At 47.9% G+C, this 16,633-nt stretch overlaps 1 protein-coding gene across 1 annotated transcript in view; it reads left to right on the top strand.

Moving 5' to 3' along the window:
- The window catches only part of LOC119395633 (5-methylcytosine rRNA methyltransferase NSUN4), a 202,966-nt gene that overhangs the window by 10,496 nt on the left and 175,837 nt on the right, over positions 1-16,633 (top strand). Inside the window, exon 3 of the mRNA XM_037662616.1 lies at positions 14,614-14,945. Coding sequence (XP_037518544.1) covers positions 14,614-14,945 — 332 coding nt within the window. The remainder of the gene's footprint in view (positions 1-14,613; positions 14,946-16,633) is intronic.

Below are 16,633 nucleotides of genomic sequence, written 5' to 3'. Positions count from 1 at the left end.
CAATTGTTGTTTCGCTATGACTGTATGATTAAATCGTCCCTAGGTGACTAGATGATAAAGTTAATCGACTGTGGATGTTGCTCACCTCTCATTTTCTGAGATGATGGACTAATGCAAGAACCTTGCATGCTTTCTTTTGTGCTGCAGCAATTCAATAACTTCATAAGAATGCAGAGGTTGATGTTGATACGAAGTGTTCTTAAAAGACAACAGCAGTATGGCAGCCACACTAATTACCAAGTGAAAAGTATTTTTTTGTGCATCTTAATTCTGCTCTCAAGTTTAAGGTGGTGGTCTCACTCCGGCAGCATGAACACGTCGTTTTTGTCAATTTTCCAGCTGTCGCGGCGGCTGTTCTGCTTGTTTTATATACAATGGAATGCCATTGATACGTTTTTCATTGGAGCTGGAAAATAAAGCGTATTATGCAAGAATTGTATTAACCAAAGATGTTGAAAAAAGGAGGAAAGTATGCATCATAATCATCCAACGCAGCGGCCATGCCTGGCAGCGATCGTTTTGCCGCAGTGCCGATGCTGCTGCGGGCTCAATGGCTCTGCTATGTGCAGATCGGGGCTTGTTGGAACGCGGTTTGAGCTAGCATGCCGAAGAATAAACGTCCATTTTCTAGATAAATCTGTCAAGATCCACTTTTGCGGTCCAATTTTGAGCAAAACTGTGATTGTATTAACACTTTCGTGACCGCGCCTATTCCCATCGATAGTATGTTATCGATGACTTCAAGATCAAGTTTTGGCACTCTCTGAGCGGTTCTGGACAGCTAACGCAATACAATGCATAAAATAACATGTTTTTTATCAGTTTTGTTTGCGAGTTTGTTTTTTCCACCGCGGGGAGATTTTTAAAGCTCGTTCGCAGTCGGGTAGGTGAGCACTCGTTGTTTCAGACTTCGCGTAAACGCCGCTCGCGGGTGCTCCACAAAAACGGCGAATTTCGACGGATTCCGATTAATATGAGCGGGAATCTCTGGATGATGGTAGCAGCACAGACACGAAAGACGACTTCAATTCGCCAGGCGAAGTCGTACGGACGGCAAAAGTGCGTCAGACCTCCCCGGAACATCAGCAGCTATCCGCCGGTAAGTTTCGTCTTCTCCTCGGGTCGTTTTATCACTGCCGCGCATCGATGTAAACGTATCCGGTGTGTTCTAAACATAACAGCTCTTATCTGCAAGGTGTTAACTTCATTCGGGCGGGAGCATTTGGCGCCGGCTGCAGAAAGAGCGCAGTTCTCTTCGCGAAGACGGTATGGAGCGGACTTTGACCGAACGCTCCGGTGTGCTGCGCGGCGGCGTCTTCGTGTTGTTTTTTACCGCAGAAGTCGTCAGAGAGATATGCAACCACACAGATAAGTATGCGTGGATGCATACTTTCGAAAAGCCAACATACAGTGAGAGGGACGGATCCATGGAGGGAGGTTACTGAAGAGAAGATGAGCAAGTTCGTCTCACTCCATGTGTACATGGTAATCGTTGAAGTCCCGCGCTTGCATTGGTGTTGGGGGTCGACGACATGTATTTCCAGGCCTTCGTCCACCATCAGTGATGCCACGGAAAAGGTTCAAGGCTTCTTGAGTGTCTCTGATCTGAAGAAGACGACCGTCGCCTCCCACGAGAATCTTCACCCCGTGTCTTCTCTATTGCAACACATGAACGATTTTTCTACGCTATCTTTTAACCCCGTCGGAACCTTTCAGTGGATGAGAAAATGGTGAAATGTGAAGGTCGGTATGGTATTCGGCAGTATATGAGCGAGAAAGAGGTCTAATGAGAGTACAATTATGAATTTTTGTAGATTTGGAACAGGCTACACTGTTCATTTCAACAAATAAACAGGAAAATTGAAAAATACCAGAACTGCAAACTATGCTAGGAAAGCTGAACAGAAAAAAAAAAATTTTTTCCGAAACATGCGCAGCCAGCCTTTGTTTTACCGCGTCGAGAGCCTGCATCGCGCGGTGGCATTATGGGCACTAGTGCCTATATTCTTGTAATTATGTAAATAATCTGTGCACTTACAGAGCTTATATTTCCACTATTATTCTACGAGGGCTTTGCATTCAAAACGTATATTTCGATTTTTTAAAATGTTTAACCTTTGCAGAGTAGCATTGATGTTTTTATGAATCTTTCTTTTTGATGCATTTTTCTTTGTTTGATAATTTTTTTATTTTATTAGAAATAAAACCGTTGTTTGAAATTAATACTGTTGGAAAGACCAATTCTTCCTCTATCATTTGATACCCTACACTTTAGCATCAATTATAATTCTTTGGCAGGGAAAAAATATTTCCTAGACTAGCCAAAAACAACCGATTTTTCCGCGGTCACGAAAGTGTTAAACACACGAAAATGCCTTATTTACAAGGGATGTTGGCCATGAATGAAAAGTAAAACGTATTAGGATGAAAAACTTATTATGCAGAATCGTATCAGTGAGATTCTACTGTAGTTGACTTCTGTATCATTGAAAAGATTGATCTTTTTACAATTCAAATATATCTATTAAAAACAAGCCAACTTTTAGTATTTGGGGATGGATAGTCAAGAATGAGTGCTAGTTGCATGGTTTTACATGGTTCCAGTCCTTGCGTGTGTCACTTCTTCCCCTTGTCCGGCGTCTTTTTTGACTGGTTTTTGCCTCAGCGTACATGGTTTTGGCTGACTGTGCCTCAGTAGTGACCATTTTTTGAAAAATCTGCTACATTACGCCATTGTTCCTTGTGAAGCACTTTCGAGACATATTTATCTACTTCCTCAACATAGCAAATTAATGTTGGACTTCTACTTTAATGTTGCTTAGTCTTTGAAGACAGCTGAATATAGTAACTTTCGCTGCAGGCTGTCCGACAACTATTCGCTAGAGAAGTTAGTTTTCAGGGCGTATATTGAGGATAAGATTTTCCATCTGAGTGCTCAATTTCATATACGTAAGTGTGTCAGTTTTTTATTATATTGATCTAAATTGGGCAAATTCTCAATATCTAGATCTACTTCGGCCCATTTTTGTGGACACTTCTAAAGTTCTGTTGCCGAATTCGCATGTAGAGAAACTAAAGCCCCTGATTCATTATCTCAACGTAGGGTTTTTCAAAAAAGCAAGCAGAAATGCAAAATGAAGGCTGGTCTTAATTTATCGTGCCACAAATGTGAGCAAAACCGGTGTAATCTTCAAACAGCGCTGAAACTGAGTATGCGTAGCTTAAAATAAAGCAGTTACGGTCTCCTGATATACACATGAATCACACAAAAATACTGCAGGTATACTAAGAAATTTACATTATTTCTATCACTGCAATGAAAATCTTCCTCTAGCGCCTCCTAGACGGATGAAATGAAAGCGTTGAAGCAAAACGGAAAGGCGAGCTAGTTGGTACTCGTTCATATTGATATATTAACAGCGCTAAGACGACAGGAACAAGTCATCTTGACCCTGTCGTCTTAGCGCTTTTAATATATCACTACGAAAGCGCTGAATTTGAAAGCTCCCAGTCTTTCCGAATGTGGCGTGCAGAAACATTTTACCTCAGTGGAAATTGTCTTGTCTTACTTCAAACCATGCACCACCATCTCTAAGCCCTTTGTTTTTTTGTTTTTTTGCCTCCCCTTTGCATCTCTTTCACGGCCACACTGGATCACCTCCTTTATGGACTGTTGCGTGGGAGTACAAAAGCCGACATCACATTCTCGGCAGTGAATTTTTTAGGGGTCACGCTTATTAGCAACAGTCCAGAGAGAAAAATGGCAGTACCCAGGGAGCCTTTGTTGACAACGTGCCAACCCTCCGAGAATGGGGCGAGTGCTTCAGGTGTAAAGAAAGGCCGAATTCTCGAAACGTCTCGCTTGTGTGTGTGTGTGTGTGTGTGTTTGTGGATGCTGCATGTAGAGCCCTACTCTGGCTGCAGCAAAAGGCAGAGTTGGGCTAGTTGGTTGGTGTTCATATTGAACAGCGCAAAAAACGAGACACAAAGAAGAGACTGCACAATACGAGCGTTGGCTGACAACTAAATGCTTTATTCAAGCACGAAGAAAAGAAAAGAAAAAGAAAGGAAAGAACAGAAATGTGCGCGCACCCTAAGCACTGTGGTGTCGTGCCAAGCACCACCGCGGGTTCGAGCACTGGGAGCTTCATGCAGGCTGCCGCGTCCTCGTTCGTCACGCGCCCGTGTACCGTTCGAACTGCTGCGCGCGAGAACTCGGCCCATCACCGCAAAGGGACGGCGAGCCATCGCGCGCAGCGAGGGAGACCCTAGGCGACACTCTCCAAATCAGTGATTTACTACGGGGGATTTTATTACAAGAGAACAATAATTCGTTACAACCAATCGCACGTAAGATAGTTACAACACCAATCAGCTAATACAATTGTTACCAAATGTGGCCACGAATGGCACACCCACAAAACGAACAAACAAAGAAAGAACCAGGTTTGGAGAGCCGACCTACCCCTCGGCCAGCGCTCCCGCGATCTCGCACCCCAGAGCAGAAGGAAACAGAACAGGCATAGCAACACTTAAAGGAACATACGGTGCACGATCGCGAGGCGCTGCCTCGGGACTTCGAGACCGCGGAGGGTGGCGCGCGCCCGCTGAGGCCGGAGCCCCGACAAAACGACGTAACCGCCGGCTGGCGGCGAAGAACAAAGAACAAAGGATCGCCGCCGGCCGGAGCGGCCAAAACGCGTACGCACCCTTCGAGGTCCCCAAGTGGTCTCCCCCGAACCTGGTCGCGCGCCCGCCGCTTCTAGGCGAGTGCGAGCCAGGTCCAAATCCCGCCAGAACTGGGCCAATGGGACACCGTGTTTAACCTTTGAGGGCGGGGTGGCAGCAAAGTGACGGCGATTTATGGCCAGCTGCCACCCGTCCGGTCGAGAGGAGAGGGACACGAGAATTCTCCAAGGGAAGATGGCGTCGAGCCATTGGCGCGGACGCCTGAATTCCCACATCCCTCCCTCCTTAAATGCCCCCTACCAACTGGAGCTCCGGTGTCGGCCAAGTAAGCATACACAACAAAGTCGCAACGGCACGACACCTGAGCGTTAAATTAAATTAACACGCGGCGAAAATACTCAGGAAGTAGACAAACGTTAGCTCTAAAGCTCTCCCAGTTAAAAATGTTAATACCTAATCAAACGCGTACATCTGACGTGCACAGAAACCACAGTTAAGAACAACTCGAAACGAAGAAACACAACAAACATCCGCCGAGGCAATAATAAAGAACAGTACAAACAGTAAAGAAGACAAAAAAGGTCAGAACCATCGCGAAAAGTCTCTTAGATGAATGGTGCTGCTCGACCCAGGCCCGTCTTCACGGACACGGACCGCAGCAGGCGTCGGTCGCCGGCCGCCACGTCGACGCCCTGACCGCGACAGGCGCTGCAAACGCAACCCGATCTACCGCCCTGCCGTCGCTGCCTCCGGCCACGCAGACTTCACTCGACGACGCAACGCGGCAGAGAACACATCAAAGCACTCGCGGAGCACAAAACACTAGATAAATGAACTACATGACATCAAATAACGAAACATTCAAGCAAACACATACGTAAAAGCAAAATGTAAGGGCTCGACAGAATCTAAACACTGGTTGCATAAACGGGAAATCAAGAATGGGAAGAACCAAGAAAAGAGAAGTTGCCTGCAAGGAAGTCACTAGCCGAATATCGAATCCATAACGTGAATAACTGAACGAAAGCTTTTTCGAGGAGTCCCTATTTGCCACCGTAAATCAAATTAACGTGCATAACATCTGTACGGCCGGTCATTGTTTCTCCGTCTGATCAGTTCATCCGGACAGTAAGCGTGGTCTTCACTAGCGCGTTGACGTATGACCTCGACACTAGCGGATAATCCTCCCACGGACGCACACTGCCCATTCGCGACACCGACCGAAATGGGCGTCCATGACGTGCTGTCTACGAAATGGACAGACGCGGAAGGGACGGCGATAGTCGAACATTCACACCATGCCGCGCGCCGAATCTCAGAGCGAATTAACCTTAATGTAAGCATTACCACTCTGAAGACAGGCCAATAAAATATAACAAATGCAGTGGTGCGAAACGTCGTACCTCTGCGCCGGGGGTTGCCAATCTGTTTACACGCGTCGGTCGTCGACAGCGGTAAAAGAGGTGGCATGCGAACTTGGGCCGAGCTCGTCTGGACTATGCGAAGTGAACCCTTCCCCCCTACCCTTTTGGGGCAGCAGCGCCCGGCGCTGCTTCGGACCCCACGCGCTCGTTGCAATACCAGCAACGTTACAGCGCCCGCGCCCGTGCAATACCAGCACGTCCTGGCGCGTCCCGGTGCAATACCAGCACGTCCCGCCAGAACTGGGCCAATGGGACACCGTGTTTAACCTTTGAGGGCGGGGTGGCAGCAAAGTGACGGCGATTTATGGCCAGCTGCCACCCGTCCGGTCGAGAGGAGAGGGACACGCCCGCGCCCATGCAATACCAGCACGTCCCGGCGCATCGCCTCCCGGAGGCCGTCGCATCACCAGCGACAAACGAAGAAACTATTTACAAATATATACAACTGGGTTACTCCGCTGTCCGTTCGCAGCTCTTCGGGCCACTACAAAAAAACCAAAAGAGACAACTCCAGAGCCCAGATGGGGATGGTCTGCCTTGTCTCCCCCCGGCCGGCTTTCCGCCAGGACAGCCTTCCCGTCATCGTCACGGGGGTTGCGGGACCGCGGCCCCTTCTGCGCACGCAACGGGGGGTGCCTGAGGCGCTCGCCTCTTCGCGGACCGGGCCCGTTTTTATGACCCGTCTTTGTCCGCTCAGCGGTTGTTCCGCCATTTTCGCCCTTTTGCTGGCATGTGCCGAAATCGTGACCAGCAGCAACAAGGGGCGCGAAATGGTGCGTCAACTATTACAGAATTAGGCTAGAAACGCGTAGGGGCTCAGAGAAAATCCGTTGGACTCACCGAATCGCTGAATCAAAGGCAGAGCAGGGGAGGTCAGTCTCTCCGGAACGACATGACGAGGATCTCAGGTTATCCAACGAACTCCTGCCGCCAAGAACGAATGTTGTATCTCGGCGGAAACTTGCAGCACTCCTTTCCTCGTCCGCGCTTCGCAGCAAAACATTGAAGCGGGTGCCCAATACTTCTTGAAAAGTGGCACTTGCCTCTTCCCATACCATGTTACCTCAACAGAGACCAGGCCTAGGGTAATTTACGCTCGAACGATTCATAAGTCAGGCAACTCTCGAAAAACGGCGGATGAATGCAAAGAAAAGATAGAGAAGAAAGATACGAATGTACATGGACGCACAGAACTTGACGCGACAACCCCACTCTGCGTAAAAGATCGGTTTTACAGCGACCAGAGGCTGAATAGGGCCCTGGCCCCACGTTGGGCGCCAGAATGTGGTGTCGTCGTGCCGAGCACCACCGCGGGTTCGAGCACTGGGAGCTTCATGCAGGCTGCCGCGTCCTCGTTCGTCCCGCGCCCGTGTACCGTTCGCAGTGCTGCGCGCGAGAACTCTGCCCATCACCGCGAAGGGACGGCGAGCCATCGCGCGGAGCGGCCAAAATGCGTACGCACCCTTCGAGGTCCCCAAGTGGTCTCTCCCGAACCTGGTCGCGCGCCCGCCGCTTCTAGGCGAGCGCGAGCCAGGTCCAAATCCCGCCAGAACTGGGCCAATGGGACACCGTGTTTAACCTTTGAGGGCGGGGTGGCAGCAAAGTGACGGCGATTTATGGCCAGCTGCCACCCGTCCGGTCGAGAGGAGAGGGACACGAGAATTCTCCAAGGGAAGATGGCGTCGAGCCACTGGCGCGGACGCCTGAATTCCCACAGCACATGACAAGAGATTGCAGGCATACAGCAAATTTGAGTATTTTTAACCATGAAAAGGTGAGGGGTGTGCGAGGACAGACAAAAGTTGGCAGACGAACGGACAGCACGTATGCCATAGGAGCGTACTAAGCAGACGTGCCTAGACAAAGTATATTGTGAATGCCACCTCGCTGTTTCTCTTTTTTTGCTTGCAGCCAGATGTATAGTTTTCCAGAAGTGTGCTTAGCTGGGCTTGTTGGTATGAACCCGTCGCAATAAAGAGTGCAAATACGAGATGAGGCATACATAAAGGATTGACAAGAACACAGTTTTGTCATTGCTGACAAATTAAACACTACACATTTAAACTAACCAAATTATAGGGACACTAAAGGCAAATATTAAGTCGACGTTGATTGTTGAAATAGCTGTCCAGAAACCTCGTAGTGCTACTTTTGTGCCAAGGAAATGTTTATTTTGAAATAAAATCACGTTTTACTGGTCCGCATCGCGTTGCGCACTTCAAATCACCCGCCTGAAAGCGGTCTTTCTCACGTCACTGTTGCCGAGCCCAACGTTGCCCGCCTTTACTGCGCGGCTGTGTGCACTGGCGGCGTGCACCATTCGGGCATCTGGCAACATCACATGCATGTGGCATTTTGTTGAACTTTCTGTCAGAGCGACTTTCACGAGCGTGCAAAGCACGCGCGGCAGTACGCGATACCAAAACTACCACTGAGACGCGAGTGCGTGAGCGAAAGGGCGCCGGGCGAAGCGCAGTTCACCGAAAACTGAACTTTTCACTACGCACGCCATTCCCTATGGCAACGCCAAAGAGGTTCTTTTTTCCATGAATCAAACAAAGAAACAAGCAGCATTTTATTACGTCTCTTGATGCACGGAAGGTTCTTTTTTTTATTACAGCTAGTTTGATTACGAGTGATTAATTGTAGTCGGACTCTCTCACGTTGTCGGGGTCACTTCCAAAATGTCCCGCTCGTGGCGCTCATTGTGTGATACATTTAGCTTAATTTCTTGGTAAGTAGGGCACTGCTGTTGATAGTACAGTAAAAGCTCGGTAATTTGTACTTGGTTAATTGAGAATCCCGGATAATTTCTATTGTTTGCGCGGTCCCAAATTTTTACATGTAAATTAAACCGGATAATTGGTGCGGCCAGTCTGCCAGTTCCCGGTTAATTGGCACACTTGGCCGCGACTTCCAAGATATGCAAAGGGTGTTGCGAATCTTGGAGGCTGTAACTAAAACATGCGCATTTTTTTTTATATACAGATCTCGAAGGTCATGCTTTTTTTTTTACCAAAAATACGTCTTCTAGCCACCCTAGCCATGTTTGAGCAATTGCGAGATGGCGATGCGTGCGGTTGCGATCATGATCATCATCTTCTCAACAGCGATGTTAGCCACTCCAGTGTACTAGAATGGGGCAGTGGGCTCACTGCCGTATCCCTGCGCCGCGCCACCATGGCTCTCTCCACGTCGATTGCCTGGGCGCCCGCCAGGGGCGCTGCTGCCAGTTTCTGTACATGGTGAATATGGAAAAAGCACTAGAAGGTAGCAACTTTGGTTTTAATCTGTCACACAAACAGGGCGGCGTGATGATTGAGCAGAAGCTTCCAGGATTATTTTATGCTGACGATATTGTCTTATTTGCTGACAGTCGAGAGGATATACAGCAGCTGGCGGATATGTGCGGAAGGGAAGGGGAAGCTCTAGGACTAGGATTTAGTGTAACACAATGTGGATTGATGGTATTCAATGATCCTTGTGATCAGGCGGGGTCAATACAGGGCCAAGAAATACCGAGGGTGAGCGAATACAAGTGCCTCGGAGTATGGATAAATGAGGGTGACAGGTACATGGAGGTACAGGAAAAAGCCTCGGCAGCAAAAGGAAAGAGGAATGCTGCAATAATGAAGCACAGAGCATTGTGGGGATACAATAGGTACGAGGTGCTTCGAGGTCTGTGGAAAGGTGTAATTGTTCCGGGGCTTACTTTTGGGAACTCAGTGGTGTGCATGAGGGCAGAGGTGCAATCGGGAATGGACATAAATCAAAGGACTGTGGGACGCCTCGCATTGGGTGCTCACGGGAAGACGACAAATGAGGCTATAAAGGGCGATATGGGATGGGCAGGTTTTGAGGCGAGGGAGGCTCAGAGCAAAGTAAGGTTCGAAGAAGCCTAAGGAATATGAAGGAGAGTAGATGGGCAGAGAAGGTGTTCCGTTACTTGTATAGGAAGAGTGTGGACACACAGTGGAGAAAAAGAACTACGAGGCTCACTAGTAAATATACGGCTGGTAGTGTAACCAGTATGTCAACAAAGAGCGTTAAGCGAAAAGTCAGAGAGGCGGAGAGGATTTACTGGACGGCAGCTATGGACAAAAAACCGGCTTTGAGTAACTACCGAAAGGGCAAACATGAAATAAGGAGGGAGGCATTTTACGATAATTCAATGGGAAGCACTTTACTGTTTGAAGCGAGATCGGGTTGCCTTAGAACGGGTAGTTATAAAGCGAGATTCAGTAAAGAAGAAGAACAATGCACGTGCTGCGGGGAAGATCGGGAAACGGCGGAGCATGTTCTGATTGAATGTGGAGACATCCACCCAGGTGTACGTTTGGGCACGAGCCTACATGACGCCTTGGGTTTTAGAGACAATGGAAAGCTGAACACACCCGCGGTTGAAATAAGTAAGGAACGGTTAGAGTATTGGTGGCAGAAAATTAGAGAGAAACGACAAAAATAAATATTGGAAAAAAAAATAAGGACATTCTGCCATAAAGGGCAGAGAACGGAGCTGAAAACTTAAGTTCTTTTTTTCTGGTAATATAGTTTTAATTGAAGTAAAGACACTAGGCCAACACTAAGAAAAAGAAGAGTAAAGAATTTCTTTTTCTTTTTTTTGTTTTTTTGTCGTGCCTGGTGGCACACTTGTCACCGCCCCGTTATAAAGGGGACGCTCATAGCATCCATCCTCAAAACTTCTCTTGTGGGGTGCGAAGTGCGTCCCCCTGGTCGGGGTTACGCTGGTTACGATGTAGTTCAGGGGGGATCAACAAACGCGGGGTTGAAGGCGGGAAGAGCGCCACCACTATGACACAACAAGAGATCACAAAAAAAAAAAAGTGGAGGGAGGAGGGGTCGAGCATTCTATACTGTTTACATTCGTGTATGCCCTGCAGTGCATGTTCACGCCATTCATTCGCTTGAAGGACCTTTGTTGATCGGCACCACGCGTGCCGCTTTGCTGCACTTACGTATGCTTGTTTTTCTGAAGGATCGGCATCTGTGTCTATCTGCAAACTGCAACTGTCTCAAAGACGGTCCACCGTTGCATCTGGACGGGAGGGATGCGATACAGCCTCCGGCGGTCGTGCACATAGGGCATGCAGCGTACGTGCAGAGAAATTTCTGGGGCAGCGTTTGACAACAAAAAACAGCTGGACCGAACGAAGCTGGGAGTGACCGCAGAGTCAAGTGCGGTAACAATAAAAGCAAGCAAACAGGAGGGCGGTGACAGCAAAACCATCGTGCAGGGGGGCGGTCAGGGTAAGAAAAGTCGCCCGCATCTTCCCACGGGGGGAACTCGCGTAAATGCGTCGCAGAGTGGTGGGGGTATTGCGTGAATATTGCATAATCGGGTATGGTTTGGGAATGCTTAATTGTTACACGATGCGCACACCAAGTACGACTTGAACGGCTCCAGCGTGCACGAAGTTCCGGGTCCGCAGCTCGCTTCAAACGCTTGCGTTCAGCGTCGTATGCTCGTCTCTTCGCAGCCTTGTCTTCGGCATTGCTTGCTGTTGTTGACGGTGAGGGTGAGGTAACGTTGCCTTCAACGAGTGGTGGGACGCTGATTGAAGGTACTGTTGCTTCCATCGCATCTGCTCGAGTCAAGGAAAGCGTCAAGTCAAGCGAAAGCCAAGTAAAGACGCCCTTGACTGAATTCCGAACGCGCGCTCTGCCGCTTATATACACACCGCCCGCGTTCGAGGGAGAGGAGGGAGGGAGAGGAGAGGCTTGCTGCCGGCACGAGATGAGCTGAGCATGCGCAGTGAGGGTGTGGACAGCGCCGCCAACGCCGCAGGTGCGACTAAGAAATGCTCCGCATTTAAAATAATAAAGAACGCTGGTACGTGGCTGATTGTTTCGCTATCAAAGTCCTAAGCACAGAACCAATGACGGATGAAACAGGCTGGATAGAGATGTACAGAAAAAGGAGATGTAGAGGGGAGACTGAAGCAGCTGTCATTAGGAAGCGGGAGGCCCTTAGGGATTGGGCTTCTTTTGGGATGCTCCAGTGCCTATTAGATCGACGTTGTCGTCGGCTGTTTATTGTTCGACCACGAGTGACCATTTCTGCATTGTTAATCATGGCAAGCATCTGCGCATACATAAGCAGGGGTTTGTGTGAATAAAATATCAGATCATACGTCTATCAGGTCAGGAGGAGGAGCAAACCAGCGTGCTCATTGCTGTGTGGGCGGCTGTTCTCCTGATCTGAAAGGCACGCAAATTATTGGTAAGGGAACCACGCAATATACGAACATAAAGTGATTGAAGCACTAATCTGGAAACATGGTTCGAACAAATGCATCACTGTATCTGTCACTATCAAAGAAAGAGATTGCTTATTATTTAGAAAAATCTGGTTCTGATGTCATTCTCTCTTATTGTGAATCACACGTGTTTTATGTACGACACATGCGTGCTTGGCTTTCCTAAGAACGTTGTGTGTGATGGTTTCGTTAAACCTGTTGCTAGTTCCAGCGAGTGTCTGTCGTCTTCTCTTCTTGTGCACGCATCCGTAAGCTGGCTTTTTTTCGTTTCTTGAAGTTACCAACAGGCCCAGCAACAGATTCTCCTAGTTACACAGACCAGCTCATATATGTGAATAAAAAAAAATGTGAGGCGTTGTTGTGGGGCTCGAAAGGCGACAGTGAAGTCGCCATGAGCGCTACAGTGGCAAAAGGGCATTGAAAATCGTGTCGATCAGCAGGACAAAAAAAAACAAACTTGAACACCCCCAACTAAACGCCCTGTTACTACAGCAGCTACGTGGACGAGCATTCATCTATGCAATAGCCGCTTAAAACATCGCCCACCCTCCATAAATCAGTCACAACGATAGTAATTTATTTCATAACTCACAGAATAGTTGCATCAAAAGAAGCTCCGTGTGTTGCGCACCATAACTTTGACTTTTCTTGCGCGCAAAACAGCAACGCGTGCTAGCCGCGCCCAGCAACCCGCCGGAAAGTTTCAGATGACGCTGTCGGCGGCGACATGAAGTGTGTCACGCTCCGCCGCTCAGTGAGCGCACTACAAACTTCTAGAACACTGTATTAGGGTGGCTGGACCCTAGCTGCAGCGCACTAGCCTCGACAGCTGGTATGGTGACGCTGCAGCGCTAGGACAGTCAGCGCCGCGAGTAGCGGCCGCGCGCGTGATCCCGTTGTGTCATGTTGCGAATGCCGCTCTGTGTGAGCAAAGCAATGGTATTGCGGAACGAGCAGCACGTGTGATTGTGTGGATTCCGTGGAACTGAATACGTATAAAGATATTTAAAATAAAAGCAATCTTCTTCACGGCAGTGATGTTTACGCCGCTAATCATGTTTGCGGCGTCAGGGAGGCAACTGTGTCAGCAAAGGGGCCCTTCGAAGTCAGTTGCAAGTGTGTTGCAAGTGTGTGAAGAGCGTCGACTAGGACGTCCGCCTTCAGGTTATCAAAGTTTTATCAAGGTCTTCTATTAAGACCTTGATAATATATGACAATATCGCCCCCCCCCTGGCTACAGGCCTGTATTCAACACATGGCGGCAGCAGGGGGTCTCACGATAAATATGCTTAGACCAGTCGCCTCTGTGTAGCGACTGATCTTATCTGACTTACCTGAACAAAGTGTTATTAATCATAATAAGTCAGAAATAATTGACGAAGACGGTCATGTGCGGGCTGGACCTTTCGCTAGTGGCCCCGCCTTCATTAACGGCTATGTTCCCATTTGTTCATATGGCAGCTTCCTCATTGAAGTTTCCCATTGCCATTAATGGGACCTTCAAAAATTATTTTCTATGTATGTAAGGATAAGACTTGCCGCATAAGAACTATTTATTTGCTTTCTATTGAGCTATAAAGCTGATGTTCAATTGGAGTGCCACGGGATGTAAATTGCCTCTCAATGTGGGCCAAAATGAAGATTTTCTCAAATTTGTGTTTTTTTTCATCAGAGTCACAAATTTCGGTGGTCTGAAAATATTTTTATTGGGAAACATACCCTCCATAGAGTAAGTATAGTTGTAAAGTTTTACAGTGGTCACCAAGTGTCTCTTGACTCACAGGTCACTGTATCCTGCAGGACAACGGAATTCGGCAAACAGGTTCTACAGTTGACGTATTTGTTCCTGTGCTTCCATTTGCACGTCCTTTTTGTGCCCTTGATTACCTCTGTCAGCAGACATGTGCCTATTGAAAAAATATGCGTGGATAAAAGTGGCATCGTTCCCGAAAATAAAAATTGTTGTTGGAAGTTAGCACTGTGTATGTGTATCCTTTCCTTTTCCTTCATCTGCATCCTTACTTGAAGAAAATATACAATCAAGGAAATTTTATTGTGTAATAAACTCCACAAGTTAATTTTCTTTTAGGCTGAGCCCCTCCGACCTCTCATTTGCAGCCCTCCGTGTAGTCCAGGATGGTAAAACTGGTAGTTTTAATGGATGGGCTGGCTGTACTGCCTTCTTGAGTAAACTGCTAACTGGCAACCGTTCCTTCTCGCAGCCTCGAGCTTGCCATGCCCCACGAACATGCAGACACCACCAGCGGAGACAAAAGTTTTGACGAGGGCTCCCGCTACATGCCAGCAAACGATGCATCTGCTCCGCTCATGAGTTTCGTGCCCAGCTCACGGCTCGTCTACCAAGAGGAGCAGATGAGCGAGGACTCGTATCACGGCTTCTACAAGCCGGATGCAGACATACGCCTGCCCATCAAACATTGGCCAGTGGGCAAGGGAACCATTTTTCCGGGCAAGCTGGATGTTGCCTTGTTTGCCACGGGTGACATATCAACTTTTCCTCGACCCTGCCGCAGTGGCAAGGAGCGGCTTCTTGGTGAGGCTCACCAACTGTGTAAGATTGGCCAAGTCGTACTTGAACTGGTACAGCGCATCAAGGGAAAGAAGAAAGCACAAAAGGACAGGGCGCTTACTTGATTTTTATTGACAAGTTGCATCGAATACGTAGTCTTGCACAAGCACAACGCCAAGATGGGACAGCACCATTGCGATGTCACAGACCAAAGTTTCATAGCTGGTTCGCCTGAACATGGAATGTCCTCCGTCTATGAAACTGTGGTCTGTGTCATTGCAATGGTGCTATCTCATCCTTGCGTTATGCTGGCGCAAGACTGCATATTTGATGCAATTTGCCCATAAAAATAATTTGGAAGTAAGCCCTTTCGTGTTGGCCGGCTCGGCCGTTTCTTCTTTCTCATGATCTGCTCTACCAGTTAAACTATACAAGTGCAAGCCATTATGACAAATAGGGAACGAGTGCAGTATTTTTGCAAACGGCCTCTCACAAGGCCCTTTGAAAAGCTTTGTTCTGCAATAGTGGAGAATTATTTAGGGAGCATCTTTCTGTAAGAAGCTTTCTTCATTTTTAGACAAAGTAAGCAAGTTGCATCATCATGCTGTTATGATACTCGGTCTTTCTTTTCCTCGACCAGTCTCATCCTCCAGTGACTGTTGCATTGCCTCTCTTCTTATGCATCTTTTCCCTGCCCAGCATACTTTTATTCTTTCTTTTATGCAACTTATCGAGGCCCTGTGCAATGATGTAGCAAGCAGTGCATCTGACTTAGGTAAATGTGAGGATGTGTGACCTTGATTCTCCAAAGGATGCAGGGACCCCAAGATGGTAAATGTTCGGTGTTTAATGTTTTTTCAGCATTGGGTATGAAAGCATTGGCATATATATTGCCACATGCATACTGCGATAAAGGCGAAGGCAATGCAAACACATATTAAATGTGAAGCATTTCTTAGAGAACCAAAGGCACCTTGACCGTTTCTATCTGTCCATCCTCTGCATCTTAACTTTCTCGTGGTTGTCTCCTTAACTCTGTAGATATAGGAGGACATCACTGTATGATGAACACAATTCGCAGTTCAAGACACGAACAAGGCGACTTCCCTGTTGCATATGTCATGAAACCCTTTCCACCAGTGACGTGTGGCACATACCTGCATACTGCAGTCCATGGTATGCGGGTATGCCCCACAGGTAATTCACAGTCTATAACAACCTAGAATTTGGAAATCTTTACGCGATAGTGTTTCTCAAAGAATGTGGTGCTGGCATCGGAGGCTTCGATGGGTGACCAATCCCAATGGAAGCAAGAAATAAAAATCATTGCTCGAGCCAGATTGCAACCCAAGCAATCTGCATGTCAGTCAAGCATTCAACCACAGAAAAAAAGACCCTATACAGGCGTTGTGTCTGGACAACGCCAAGTGTAGTAGCAGTGCTTTTATAAGAATGTAATAAACATTACATATGTACTATCCGTGTCAAATGAAACCCAAACACCGGCAAGCCTTCAGAGTGGTATACTAGTGCGCGCCGTCCTGTCATCACCATGGACAGGTGCGCATATGCGCAGTGCGCGTGCCTGTCAATGGTGATGACAGGACGGTGCGCACTATACCGTGTGAAGGCTTGCCGCTGTTCGGGTTTCATTTGACGCGGTTAGTACATCTGTGACTGCACAAGCTATAGTCCAGATTTGCTTCAATATG

This window comes from Rhipicephalus sanguineus, chromosome 6 (assembly GCF_013339695.2).
Source record: "Rhipicephalus sanguineus isolate Rsan-2018 chromosome 6, BIME_Rsan_1.4, whole genome shotgun sequence".
Classification (NCBI taxonomy): Eukaryota; Metazoa; Arthropoda; class Arachnida; order Ixodida; family Ixodidae; genus Rhipicephalus; species Rhipicephalus sanguineus.
Note: the sequence above shows the minus strand (reverse complement) of the source record. Positions and strands in the feature narration are given on the sequence as shown.